Below are 15041 nucleotides of genomic sequence, written 5' to 3'. Positions count from 1 at the left end.
AAGGAAAGATGGTGGTCAGACAGCCTGTGCCAAAGGGCTCCAGATACATGGTGTCCAGTATACCACGAGGCACAGGACTCACATACACTAGTGACTCAGCAGCCTCCACTCTGCAGGTGAGTCTAATGCCAACATGCATTTCATGTGTTTTTATTGTGTATTTTGTATAAATAATAGATGACATTTCATTTCACACTTATTGAGATTTAAATAGTCCAAAATGTACTTTAAATAATATCTGTTATAAAAACCTACTTTAAATCAACATAAAACCTTTAAAAATAACATTAATTTTTTTTAGAGCACCTAATGACGAACACAAAGGCTTTAAAAAACAAAAGGTGGCGCTGCTTTACCAATAAAAACTGCACCTGAACGCCATGACAGTGAATTGCAGTCAGCAGGGCAGATCGCGAAACCAGCGGAAAGCTCCGTGATACTCAACCTCTACTCCGAAAAAGCGGTTTTACCTTTTTTTGCACAAAAGTAAAATAGGAATTACCACTGCGTAATTATTTTTTGGATGATTGCCATTACAAATGAATTCAACATCGCTGGAAACGTATATTAACTCCTCTAAAGTGCTGTGAACCCGCACACAAAAATGGGCTCCTTTGTAACAATGCAGTCTTGCAGAAGGTACGTGCGGCTCGTTATTTTTCTTTCTTTCGTTCGTAACATATCGACTTCAGAGATTCATTATTCAATACCAGAGGAAATGAAAGAAGGATCAGTTGTAGCTAACCTTGCTACAGATCTCAGCCTGGATGTAAAGACACTGAGTCAGAGGAAGATGCGTCTTGACATTATTGCAAATAAGAAATATCTGGATGTGAACAAAGAGACTGGAGAACTGTATATTGTTGACAAAATTGACAGGGAAAATATTTGCACAACCAAGTCATCAGCGTCTTGTTATCTCCGGCTGGAGGTTATTCTTGAAAACCCAGTACGAATTTTTAATATAGAAGTAGAAATTTTGGATATGAACGACAACGCCCCGCAATTTCGTAGAGACGTCATACATTTAGATATATCTGAAGCAACACCGAAAGGTGAGAGATTCTCTCTCAGCAATGCAGTTGATCCTGATGTTGGAAGCAATTCAGTAAAAACATACCATCTGAGTGAAAGTGAACATTTTAATATTGAAGTTCAGACCGGAAGAGATGGGTCAAAATCTGCCGAATTAATCTTAACAAAGGGTTTAGATCGAGAGCAGCAGCTGTGCACAATTTAATTCTCACAGCTGTAGATGGGGGCACACCTGCACGTTCTGGCACAGCAAGTGTTATTGTTCGTGTTTTAGACACTAATGACAACACACCTACTTTTAACAGAAACAATTACACTATGAAAATAACGGAAAACTCTCCTTTTGGAAGTCTTGTTGTTAATCTTAATGCAACAGACTTAGATGAGGGGTCAAATTCAGATATAACATACTCCTACAGTTTATATACATCTGAAAAAACACAGGAAACATTTAATCTGAATCCTTCCACTGGTGAAATTACTGTTAAAGGAATGTTAAATTATGAGGACTTGAGGATTTATGATATGGAAGTTATAGCAACTGATAAAGGAGTCAATAGTTTATCAGGACAATGCACTGTTAAAATTCTGGTTGAAGACATGAACGATAACCACCCAGAAATATCTATTAAATCATTTCAGAATCCAGTCAATGAAAACATAGAATTGGACACAGTGATAGCAGTGGTGAGTGTCAGTGATAAAGACTCAGGTGACAATGGAGTAGTTGATCTTCATATTCCTGATAACATGCCTTTCAAACTGAGGGAGTCCTCTGATAACTATTATGAATTAGTGGTGTCAGAGCCATTAGACCGAGAGAAGGTCCCTGAATATGACATCACTTTCACTGTGACAGACAGAGGCTCTCCTCCTTTATCTGACAATGAAACTATGACGTTAGAGGTGCTGGATGTTAATGACAATGTGCCACAGTTCCCTCAGTCGTTTTATACTATACGTGTAGAAGAGAATAATGCTCCTGGAGCCCTGCTCAGTTCCCTCACTGCGTTTGACCCTGACCTCCATGAAAACCAGTACCTAGTGTATTTCATCCTAGAGAGGGAGATAGCCAACACCTCCATGTCCATGCTGTTCTCCGTCAACCCAGAGAACGGGAATCTTTACGCACTAAAAACGTTTGACTATGAGATCGAGAAGGAATTTCTCTTCCACATCGAGGCCAGAGACTCTGGCTCTCCTCCTCTCAGCAGTAACGTGACGGTGCACATCATCGTTGTGGACCAGAACGACAACGCTCCAGTTATTGTCTCTCCGTGGCGTGCACAGGGCTCGGTGGTGGAGGAAAAGATCCCCAGATCCACCGATAAAGGCTCTCTGGTTTCTAAAGTGATAGCTTTGGATACAGACTCGGTGCACAACTCCCGGATCACCTACCAGTTTCTGCAGGTGACTGACGCCACCTTGTTCAGTCTGGACCAATACAACGGAGAGATCCGGACCATGAGGATGTTCAGCTACAGAGACCCGCGCCACCAGAGACTGGTTGTTGTGGCCAAGGACAACGGTGCGCCTGCCCTCTCTGCTACAGTCACCATCAAGCTGTCCACAGTGGAGACTGCTGTGAAGGCCTACTCTGACATGACCGAGGTGCCTCTAGAATATGACATCTTCTCAGACCTCAACCTGTACCTGGTCATCGGTCTTGGCTCGGTGTCATTTCTCCTGCTGATCACCATATTGGTCACCATCGTAATCAAGTGTCAGAAACCCAAGCACGGCAAAGCAGCTCCTCCCTGCAGGAACAGTGTGATCAGCGAGAGGAACTCCACCATCGCAGACTCCACTCTGGTCTCCAACGATGCCTACTGGTACAGTCTGTTTCTAGCAGAGACCAGGAAAGGAAAGATGGTGGTCAGACAGCCTGTGCCAAAGGGCTCCAGATACATGGTGTCCAGTATACCACGAGGCACAGGACTCACAGACACTAGTGACTCAGCAGCCTCCACTCTGCAGGTATGACCATAGTTATAATTTCTCTTGTATAATCTTATGTTAATCATAACGTAACGTACCATATTACATTGTCAAATTTAGAGGGAACCATTGTAGAAACCTCACAGCGTCAAAAACTGGACAGCTCCGTGGGGCTGAAACTCTCATTAAAAGGGAACCTCGCTGTTTTACGTGTCAAAATATCGCCATTATTCAATTTTCATCAATCTGTTTTGGATTGACAACAGTATAATAGCAACTTTGTACATCAGTGTATGTGCCTTATAATGACGGATGAGAGTACCTTTTTAGAGTCAAACACCTATGCTATTTTTTCAAAACTCTTAAAACTCTTAATCTCGATGTTTTTACTATCATTCTTAACAGTCAGTACTCAGGGTTTTAAACTGACTTCTCATCCAGCAGAGAAATTAAAGACGAAATGCAACAATTACATAAAAAAAGCGTATGTTAGTCAGAACAATATATATTTAAATTACTAAACAAAATGTTTGAGGTTGACTCGAACTACACAACACTTCACAGCAACAATCACAGTGTATATTTAACACCAGTTTCGGTGTATATATCCAGGAGTTAGGTGTTCTCTGAACACTGTCAAAAGATTAAAATATATATTCCAAATAAAGAGTTAGATTTGAACACTATGGGAGTCCCAATATACTGTATAACTGGTACATTTTGACAGTTTGAGTGCTTTCCAACACGTGCATTGTAAACTTAGAACCCTCAGAGAGTCAAAAATGTACTCTTAGACAATGTTTTAGTATCACTTTGCAGTGCTGATTATTCAACACTTTGAGAGAGAAAATATACTCCATGGTCATTGTTAACACTGTTTCAGCACTGTTTAGCTGGTGTACACCAAACCAACTATTTTGGGTTGAATCATTAACACTGAAGGAATTGCAGGAACACATTAGATTCTTGAAAACATGCGTTTATTTTCAAAAAATAGTTTTACCTAGATAACATCTAATCAGTAGCAACCTCAACCAACCCACAAAATACATTGGTCATAGGTGAGCATTTGAACATTTGCTCATTAGACCTCATCACTATCAGCGCTATGTTTGCTATAGAGATGTTTCTTGAAGCCTGAAAAAGTGCAAAATCTCTGGTGGCATCCATTCTGGTAACACAACAATTGAAACTTCTTATCAGGATAAAATGCATGTGAAAGCTTGAGATGACGGACCAACTGTTGAATGGTGACAAAAAGTGGACTTGCAACCAAAGCATCTTAACATCAGTTGAGGAGCTTAGCCCTAAGGTCTTTGACTCTGGGAGTTTTGTGAGAAAGACCCACATCAATGTTGTAGATGGTGGTTTGCACAAATGTGTACATGGCGTTTAAGGCCTGGTCATAGGAGATCCGAAACCCATAATGTGCTTTAAAAGGTTCATGAAAAGCTGACAGGGAAGACTTGGCCTTGCAGGGAAGGAGCTCACCATCCAACGCAATGTAGTACTCATGGATGCTGTTTCTTGTGGTCCCAACTGCTAGGATGTAGGGTTGCCTCCGCAGATCTGGACCAGAGTACTCCTGAAGGCTGCGACATGACTGTAAGCTAACAATAAACAAAAATATAACTATACTGTACATCACATTTTGATGGATAGGTCAGACTCTGACAAAAACCTTTGATAGCACAGTTGGTGCTTTTCTATGCAGGTTCTGTTCAGCCTGAGATGTACAATGAATGTTTTTGTAGCACAGTCACACAACGAGAATAAAACATCAAAGAGATGGTCTCTGTTATCTACCATATCACATGTCCCTGCAAACTCCTAAACAAACACACAACTGAAAATAACAATGACCTGGACATCTTTTAAGATGCACATCAAATACTGAACTCTGAATAATAATTTTTGTGATATAGTTTGTCCCACACACAAAAAAAGTTAAATTAACTTGTTAAAATCCTTAAAATGACATTGGTTCCTTTCCCCCGATTAAAGATTCCTGAATATATACATTTGCACATCTTTTTCATCTCATTAGATTCACTGCTGGACACAAGATCTCTCCTACTTCACTGTAAAGTCCATTCTCACTGTGCACTGGAGGCTTCAATTTTCCAGATCACACACAGATAGGTTGAATATTAGACCAGGATTGGATGCCAAACTATTTGTGGTGTCACACATCATGCTTGTAGGCCCACATCTTAAAATCAAATTTTCAACAAGCATGGAAAATCTGCCCATACAACATTCTGTACAGTGAAGCTCAAACGAAAAGAAAAACATGTTTTTGAGTGGAGGGGGACTTTGCCTATATGCATTATTTCAGGTATTCCCTCCCTGAATTTTACTCTATTCAGTTTGTATGTTGAACAGTCATGTGACTACCTGTGAGACAATCCACCTGTATAGTTCCTTTGTTTGGAGTGGAAGGCATGGTATTTGGCCAAAATGTTTGTTTTTGGAGTGTGGGTTACACTATTGCCTATCGGCTAATGGATAAAAATGGAAATCAGGACACATCAACCCTATGAAAATTGACTACACGGTCCACAGCTTCCGGGACACTGATCTTCACAGCTCCCTTATTTCGAGTTCGTGGCAGTGGCAGAAGGTAGAGCAGCAGTAGCAGTGAGGCCATGTCGCTGTCCCAACCTCAGAAGAAGGGTGGAGAGCACCTGCTTTCAGCATCAAATACACCAAACGATAGTCCTTGATACATCAATATTAAAATTCAAATAAATTAATAAAGGTCAATAAATTAAACAAGTCAGCAATAATTCAAATTAATTAAATTAACCTGCCCATTTTTCAATCATTTACCTGGGACCTCTTCATCTTCATCAGGGTTGTCCTCTGCACACTGGATGATGTAATCAAGCTGGGGTGTCTTGCTGAGGTTTTTGGCTTGCTCTATCACTTTGGCCTTCAGGAGTGTTCCCCATGTTCCCAATGTTTAACCATTATGATGTACAGATGTAAAATGCAACATACACATTAATGCAGCAGTAATATTTATCCAAAAAGCATCCTGTAAATAGGAAACACTGACCGAATAACATTAATCTGATTGACTACGGCTGAAGTTACCACTACAACAACAGTTTTAACCTTACAAGATAAAAAAAACCAAAGAAAATCTGCAATAACTTTACCATAAATATAGCTAGTTAGATAAACTTAATGTAAACCCTACGTCACAAATATTCTACCTGCTAACGTTAGTGTTTTTAGTTTGGTTGTAAAAATTAACACAAGAACACAAATATGAATATTCAGAATTATTCACTTGGTGTCAACTTACCTAACCTTACTGTCCTGCGGAGAAATGTAGACGCCTTCGATCCATAGACTGTATAGCAGCCTTTCTCAAACTTCTTTATCCTGGGGCCCAGTCATGTCAGACAAACCCTGGCCCTGGCCACCCCAAGGCCACACCCACGCCCCTTTGTGTAGATGATAGATATTATTATTATTATTATTACCATTATTATTTTAAATACTATAATAACTATTATTATCATAAGTATTGTTAATATTATGTCTAGTATTCATATTATTATGATTATTATTATTATTATTATCATCCTTAGTAGTAATAGTAGTACTATTATCAGTGTTGTGCCAGTTCACCGCTTTTCTGAACTAGTTCAAGTTCAGTTCATACATGCTCAAAGTGAACAGTTCACGTTCAAAGTTCACAATTTTAATTCTGAACTAGTTCAAAGTTCAGTTCATTTCACTTTTTTCGTGAGATATTCAAATAAATACTTTTTTTCACACTACGAGCTAGAAATCACTATACGTTCTTTGAAACTGTTCATTGTAGACATTTGCTCATAACACTGCTATTGTGGGTTTCTTAACAGGTGCTGAAACTTGTAGCAATACAGACAAGATAGACCAGTTCTATACTTAGTGCAATGAAATCTACTAGCATTCAATTAAATAAAGAATATATAATATGAAATATGAATATATTATTTGATATATATGATATTATATATACCTATGTGTCTCTCACTCTCGTCATTGGTCTCTCTCTCTCTCTCTCTCTCTCTCTCTCTCTCTCGAGCCTCCAGCCCTCCGCGCTCTCGGCGTTGCTATGCCTAAGCCGCTCTGCTGCAATTCATCATGGGTAACGTCGTGCGGAAGCCAGTACGTTTCAACTATTCAACTCAACTATTCTCAGCCGGACACTACGTTGCCCGCAATGCATTGCGCATACAGTGCCAAAACTATCTCTGCGTTGATACATGATTTAAGCGGCACCTACAGGAGGGAGGAACTTTCTCTCTCGTTGCGTTTCAAAAGAGAAAACAGATGTCACTCAGTTTTCAATGGAAAACAAATGCCAACGTTCATTTACAGTGATGTCTGCCGTTCATGACTCATAATGTGAACTAATTCACGTTCAAGTTCTTTATTGAAAAATGTGTTGCGTTCAGTTCAACGTTCACGAAAAAATGAGCGTGTTCAATGAACGCGTTCTTTTGAACTCGTTCACGCACAACACTGACTATTATTAGTATTATTATAGTCTAATAATTACAGGCCTATGTGCCCATAGATATAGATAACAACACTTATCTAAAAAGAACCCTACAAAAGTGCTTTGGCTGAAGATAACTGCCAAAAATAACAACGCTAAATAACCTGAACTGATTTTCATTAACATTCCCAACAAACACCAGAGAATGATTTTATTTTGGCTGAACAAACTGAGCCTACAATGATTGATTTTACAATCACACGTTACAATTAAACGTCACAACCAAACGTCCTTTAATTAACGTTCTTGCTGTTAGCCATGTGTAGCTGTGGTCTGCAACAACAGCACAAACAAGGGAATGACATTAATAATGATCACATTTATCCATAACAAAATAATTATACAATTGCAATAAACAAGCGAGTGAAATACACTGATACCAAGAAGTTAGCAACTAAAATAGTAGCTACTAGCATCCGGCACCCCTAACAAGCTAGAGACATTACTGCCAACACAGATCCGTATTTGCTAGGCCTACTTACTTCACATAAACACTGGCAAATTTATATTGCACAAATTAAACTCACCTTTATGTAGTTACGCACAGCACTAAACAGCCGTAAAGTAAAGGCAATGTTGAGGGAAAAACAGGAGGACGAGCGCTGTGATCTCATCCACCCTCATAAAGTAAAACAGGAAGTAGAACATTTCACCCGCACACAGGCACGGTAGCTCCGAAGACGTCATTCACATGTAACAACTCAAATCACCGCGGGCATTAAAGAAAGACAATTATAACATTTCTAAACAAACTAATAATGTCAATTTGTGGGCTTTCTAACAGTTAACATTCTAGAATCTTGAAACAAGAAATTCAGTCAAGGGGGCGGGGACTTTGTCAGTGACAGACGCACTGAGATTTTTAATACGGAGCATAATTTCACTGGCGCAGCGGCAGGGCTCTGCGGACCGACAGCTTCCTCGTCACGGACTGGGGCCGGTCCGCGGCAACACTAAAGAGAGATTCTGGTGCACTCGGAGAAGTTTACTCTATGTCCATTCTACTCCAAAGTGTAAAATATTTTACTCTGGTACTCTACTCAGTACTCTGGGATTTTAAGACTTTGGTATTTGCTGTGTAGTTTAATTAAAAATGCTAATTTAACAAACCCTGCCTAGATGGTCTCTTTCTTGAACAAAGCGTCGCTGTTCCCCAGTCATATATGCTCTTGTGACATCAGTCACCATCCGTGCGAAATTATACTCTTCATTCAAATGGCGAACGAACAGCTGCTGAGGTTGAATACATTTTGATTTTATGGATCAACGAAAGCTCAAATGTACACGTCATGTGTTTTTTAAGGATTTATTATCTAGCAATATTATTTGAGATTTTACTTAGCATTTTAGAAATGTACGAGACATCTTCTTTAGCTTAACAATCATTTCCAGCATATCTGCTTAAAAAACAATGATAAATCCATATTAAATATTTGAAATGTATGTATTGCTTGAAGTGCCTCACGTTGAGCACAAAGCCATTCAAAAAGCGGAAGGTGGCGCTGCTTTTCTAACAAAAATCACTACATGAACGCTGTGACAGTGAATCGCTGTCATCAGGGCAGATTGTGAAACAACCGGACAGTCGAGCTGAACCTCCCCCCAGGAAGCACGGATTTCCTTTTTGATACCGAAAACAATTCCGGGATTACCTCTGCATGAATATGTTTGGGATGAAAGCCGTGACAGCAAACATTAACGGAAACGAACATTAAATAGCTAAAAGTGCAGTGACGCTGCACGAAACAATGGGCCCCTCTTTAGAAATGCAGTCTTGCAGAAGGTACGTGCTGTTTGTTGTTTTTCTTTCTTTCGTGCGTAACATATCAACTTCCGTGACTCATTATTCAATACCAGAAGAAATGAAAGAAGGATCAGTTGTCGCTAATATTGCTACAGATCTCAGCCTGGATGTTAAGACTTTGAATCAGAGGAAGATGCGTCTTGACATCATCGCAAATAAGAAATATCTGGAAGTGAACAAAGAGACTGGAGAACTGTATATTGTTGAGAAGATTGACAGAGAAAATATTTGTCCGGCAAAGGCTTCTTGCTATTTAAGACTGGAGGTTATACTAGAAAATCCACTACGAATTTTTAACATAGAGGTAGAAATTTTGGATATGAACGACAACGCCCCGCAATTTCGTAGAGACGCCATACATTTAGATATATCTGAAGCAACGCCAAAAGGTGAGAGATTCTCTCTCAGCAATGCAGTTGATCCTGACGTTGGAAGCAATTCAGTAAGAACATACCATCTGAGTGAAAGTGAACATTTTAGTATTGAACTTCAGACCGGCAGGGAGGGGTCAAAATTTGCCGAATTAATCTTAACAAAGAGTTTAGATCGAGAGCAGCAGGCTGTGCATAATTTAATTCTCACAGCTGTAGATGGAGGCACACCTGCACGTTCTGGCACTGCAAGTGTTATTGTGCATGTTTCAGACCTAAACGACAACACACCTACTTTTGAGAAAGCTACTTATGACATCAAAATAATAGAGAATTCTCCCATTGGAAGCCAGGTAATTCATATTAATGCAACAGACTTAGACGAGGGGTCAAATTCTGATATAACATACTCCTACAGTTTATATACATCTGAGAAAGCGCAGGAAACATTTAATCTGAATCCTTCCACTGGTGAAATTACTGTTAAAGGAATGTTAAATTATGAGGACTTCAGGATTTATGATATGGAAGTTATAGCAACAGATAAAGGAGTCAATAGTTTATCAGGACAATGCACTGTAAAAATTATGGTTGAAGACATGAACGATAACCACCCAGAAATATCTATTAAATCATTTCAGAATCCAGTAAATGAAAACATAGAATTAGACACAGTGATAGCAGTGGTGAGTGTCAGTGATAAAGACTCGGGTGACAATGGAGTGATTGATCTTCATATTCCTGATAACATGCCTTTTAAACTGAGGGAGTCCTCTGATAACTATTATGAATTAGTGGTGTCAGAGCCATTAGACAGAGAGAAGGTCCCTGAATATGACATCACTTTCACTGTGACAGACAGAGGCTCTCCTCCTTTATCTGACAATGAAACTATGACGTTAGAGGTGCTGGATGTTAATGACAATGTGCCACAGTTCCCTCAGTTGTTTTATACTATACGTGTAGAGGAGAATAACGCTCCTGGAGCCCTGCTCAGTTCCCTCACTGCGTTTGACCCTGACCTCCATGAAAACCAGTACCTAGTTTATTTTATCCTAGAGAGGGAGATAGCCAACACCTCCATGTCCATGCTGTTCTCCATCAACCCAGAGAACGGGAATCTTTACGCACTAAAAACGTTTGACTATGAGATCGAGAAGGAGTTTCTCTTCCACATCGAGGCCAGAGACTCTGGCTCTCCTCCTCTCAGCAGTAACGTGACGGTGCACATCATCATTGTGGACCAGAACGACAACGCTCCAGTTATTGTCTCTCCGTGGCGTGCACAGGGTTCGGTGGTGGAGGAAAAGATCCCCAGATCCACCGATAAAGGCTCTCTGGTTTCTAAAGTGATAGCTTTGGATACAGACTCGGTGCACAACTCTAGGATCACCTACCAGTTTCTGCAGGTGACTGACGCCACCTTGTTCAGTCTGGACCAATACAACGGAGAGATCCGGACCATGAGGATGTTCAGCTACAGAGATCCACGTCACCAGAGACTGGTTGTTGTGGCCAAGGACAACGGTGAGCCTGCCCTCTCTGCTACAGTCACCATCAAGCTGTCCACAGTGGAGACTGCTGTGAAGGCCTACTCTGATATGACCGAGGTGCCTCTAGAATATGACATCTTCTCAGACCTCAACCTGTACCTAGTCATCGGTCTTGGCGCGGTGTCATTTCTCCTGCTGATCACCATATTGGTCACCATCGTAATCAAGTGTCAGAAACCCAAGCAAAGCAAAGCTGCTCCTCCCTGCAGGAACAGTGTGATCAGCCAGAGGAACTCCACCATTGCAGACTCCACTCTGGTCTCCAACGATGCCTACTGGTACAGTCTGTTTCTAGCAGAGACCAGGAAAGGAAAGATGGTGGTCAGACAGCCTGTGCCAAAGGGCTCCAGATACATCGTGTCCAGTTTACCACGAGGCACAGGACTCACAGACACTAGTGGCTCAGCAGCCTCCACTCTGCAGGTGAGAGTCTAATGTACACATGCACTTCTTGTGTTTTTTTGTTTATTTTGTATAAATAATAGATGACATTTAATTTCCCACCTATTTTGAGATGAAAACATCTTTAATAGTCAACATTGTACTTTAAACAATATCTGTTATAAAAAACTACTTCAAATCAACGTACAAACTCTAAAAAACGATATATTTTTTTAATGCACCTAATGGTTAGTACAACTTCTTTAAAAAAACAAAAGGTGGCGCTGCTTTACTAATAAAACCTGCATATGAACGCCCTGACAGTGAACAGCTGCAGTCAGGGCAGATCGTGAAACAACCGGAGAGCTCGGTTGGGCTGAACCTCCTATCCGAAATAGCGGTTTTCCTTTTTTTGCGGAAAAGAAAAATCGGATTTACCACTGCATAATTATGTTTGGGACTAATGCCATTACAGAAGAATTCAACATCAAGGGAAACATACATTATATCGCCTGAAGTGCTGTTTACACGCACACAACAATGGGATCACGTGTAACAATGCAGTCTTGCAGAAGGTACGTGCGGCTCGTTATTTTTCTTTCTTTTGTTCGTAACATATCGACTTCAGTGACTCATTATTCAATACCAGAGGAAATGAAAGAAGGATCAGTCGTTGCCAACCTTGCTACGGATCTCAGTCTGGATGTTAAAACGCTGAATCAGAGGAAGATACGTATTGACCTCATCGCCAACAAAAAATATTTGGATGTGAACAAAGAGACTGGAGAACTTTATGTTGTTGAAAAAATTGACAGGGAATATCTCTGTACAAAAACCCTGACATTATGCTACTTGAAAATGGAAGTTATACTTGAAAATCCTCTGCGTATCTTTAACATTGAATTAGAAATATTGGATATGAACGACAACGCCCCTCAGTTTAGGAGAGACGCCATACACCTGGACATATCTGAAGCAACACCAAAAGGAGAAAGATTCTCTCTCAGCAATGCAGTTGATCCTGATGTTGGGAGCAATTCAGTTAAAACATACCATCTGAGTGAAAATGAACATTTTAATATTGAAGTTCAGACAGGAAGAGATGGATCGAAATTTGCCGACTTGATATTGAATAAGACTTTAGATCGAGAGCAGGAGGCTGTGCATAATTTAATTCTCACAGCTGTAGATGGAGGCACACCTGCACGTTCTGGCACTGCAAGTGTTATTGTGCATGTTTTAGATACAAATGATAACGCACCTAGATTTGTCAAACCACTTTACAATGTCAAAATAATGGAAAACTCTCCCATTGGAAGTCTTGTAGTTCATCTTAATGCAACAGACTTAGATGAGGGGCTAAATTCTGATATAACATACTCCTATAGTTTATATACATCTGAGAGAACGCAGGAAACATTTAATCTGAATCCTTCCACTGGTGAAATTACTGTTAAAGGAATGTTAAATTATGAAGACTTCAGGATTTATGATATGGAAATTATAGCAACAGATAAAGGAGTCAATAGTTTATCAGGACAATGCACTGTTAAAATTCTGGTTGAAGACATGAATGACAACCACCCAGAAATATCTATTAAATCATTTCAGAGTCCAGTCAATGAAAACATAGAAATGGACACAGTGATAGCAGTGGTTAGTGTCAATGATAAAGACTCAGGTGACAATGGAGTGGTTGATCTTCATATTCCTGATAACATGCCTTTCAAACTGAGGGAGTCCTCTGGTAACTATTATGAATTAGTGGTGTCAGAGCCATTAGACAGAGAGAAGGTCCCTGAATATGACATCACTTTCACTGTGACAGACAGAGGCTCTCCTCCTTTATCTGACAATGAAACTATGACGTTAGAGCTGCTGGATGTTAATGACAATGTGCCACAGTTCCCTCAGTCATTTTATACTATACGTGTAGAGGAGAATAACGCTCCTGGAGCCCTGCTCAGTTCCCTCACTGCGTTTGACCCTGACCTCCATGAAAACCAGTACCTAGTTTATTTCATCCTAGAGAGGGAGATAGCCAACACTTCTATGTCCATGCTGTTCTCCATCAACCCAGAGAACGGGATTCTTTACGCACTAAAAACGTTTGACTATGAGATCGAGAAGGAATTTGTCTTCCACATCGAGGCCAGAGACTCTGGCTCTCCTCCTCTCAGCAGTAACGTGACGGTGCACATCATCATTGTGGACCAGAACGACAACGCTCCGGTTATTGTCTCTCCGTGGCGCGCACAGGGCTCGGTGGTGGAGGAAAAGATCCCCAGATCCACCGATAAAGGCTCTCTGGTTTCTAAAGTGATAGCCTTGGACACAGACTCGGTGCACAACTCCCGGGTCACCTACCAGTTTCTGCAGGTGACTGATGCCACCTTGTTCAGTCTGGACCAATACAACGGAGAGATCCGGACCATGAGGATGTTCAGCTACAGAGACCCGCGCCACCAGAGACTGGTTGTTGTTGCCAAGGACAACGGGGAGCCTGCCCTCTCTGCTACAGTCACCATCAAGCTGTCCACAGTGGAGACTGCCGTGAAGGCCTACTCTGACATGACCGAGGTGCCTTTAGAATATGACATCTTCTCAGACCTCAACCTGTACCTGGTCATCGGTCTGGGCTCTGTGTCATTTCTCCTGCTGATCACCATATTGGTCACCATCGTAATCAAGTGTCAGAAGCCTAAGCCCAGCAAAGCGGCTCCTCCCTGCAGGAACAGTGTGATCAGTGAGAGGAACTCCACCATCGCAGACTCCACTCTGGTTTCCAACGATGCCTACTGGTACAGTCTGTTTCTAGCAGAGACCAGGAAAGGAAAGATGGTGGTCAGACAGCCTGTGCCAAAGGGCTCCAGATACATCGTGTCCAGTATACCACGAGGAACAGGACTCACAGACACTAGTGGCTCAGCAGCCTCCACTCTGCAGGTGAGAGTCTAATGTACACATGCACTTCATGTGTTTTTTTGTTTATTTTGTATAAATAATAGATGACATTTAATTTCCCACCTACTTTGAGATGAAAACAACCTTTAATAGTGAAAAATGTACTTTAAACAATGTCTTATAAAAAACGACTTTAAATCCAGATACAACATATACAAAACTATTCTTTTTTTAGTGCAGCTAATGGTGAGCACAAAGGCTTTAAAAAACAAAAGGTGGCGCTGCTTTACTAATAAAAACTGCACCTGAACGCCACGACAGTGAATCGCAGTCAGCAGGGCAGATCGTGAAACAAGCGGACAGCTCCGCGGTACTCAACCTCTACTCCGAAAAAGCGTTTTTTCCTTTTTTTGCACAAAAGAAAAATAGGAATTACCACTGCATAATTATGTTTGTGATGGATGCCATTACAGAAAAATTCAACATAGCTGGAA

At 40.7% G+C, this 15041-nt stretch overlaps 3 protein-coding genes and 1 long non-coding RNA gene across 7 annotated transcripts; 3 read left to right on the top strand and 1 right to left on the bottom strand.

The window, feature by feature from the left end:
* The first annotated feature begins 604 nt into the window (after positions 1–604).
* On the top strand, positions 605–3018 carry LOC134859316 (protocadherin alpha-C2-like). The gene is given in 2 exon segments (XM_063875744.1): positions 605–1223; positions 1226–3018. Coding segments are annotated over 2 exon segments (2412 nt in total).
* A 918-nt stretch (positions 3019–3936) lies between these two features.
* Positions 3937–8311, bottom strand: LOC134859324 (uncharacterized). 4 transcript variants are annotated; one of them, XR_010165080.1, is made up of 4 exons: positions 8062–8311; positions 6287–6428; positions 5806–5908; positions 3937–5660 (listed from the first exon to the last, which is right to left on the bottom strand). It is a non-coding gene; the product is annotated as an uncharacterized LOC134859324 (long non-coding RNA). The 4 variants fall into 4 exon arrangements; XR_010165079.1 differs by having other exon boundaries at positions 3937–5694; positions 5806–6428; XR_010165081.1 differs by having other exon boundaries at positions 3937–5663; positions 5806–6428.
* An 814-nt stretch (positions 8312–9125) lies between these two features.
* LOC134859315 (protocadherin alpha-C2-like) lies at positions 9126–11697 on the top strand. Its single transcript, XM_063875743.1, has one exon. The coding sequence runs from the start codon at positions 9283–9285 to the stop codon at positions 11695–11697; it is 2415 nt and encodes an 804-aa protein (XP_063731813.1). The 5' UTR covers positions 9126–9282.
* A 230-nt stretch (positions 11698–11927) lies between these two features.
* LOC134859314 (protocadherin alpha-C2-like) lies at positions 11928–15035 on the top strand. Its single transcript, XM_063875742.1, has 2 exons — positions 11928–14589; positions 15021–15035. Exons 1-2 carry the CDS (start codon positions 12184–12186, stop codon positions 15033–15035), a joined length of 2421 nt encoding a protein of 806 aa, XP_063731812.1. The 5' UTR covers positions 11928–12183.
* The last annotated feature ends 6 nt before the right edge of the window (positions 15036–15041 follow it).

The sequence above is a fragment of the Eleginops maclovinus genome, chromosome 23, assembly GCF_036324505.1.
Source record: "Eleginops maclovinus isolate JMC-PN-2008 ecotype Puerto Natales chromosome 23, JC_Emac_rtc_rv5, whole genome shotgun sequence".
Taxonomy (NCBI): Eukaryota; Metazoa; Chordata; class Actinopteri; order Perciformes; family Eleginopidae; genus Eleginops; species Eleginops maclovinus.
This window is presented reverse-complemented; position numbering and strand designations above follow the sequence as displayed.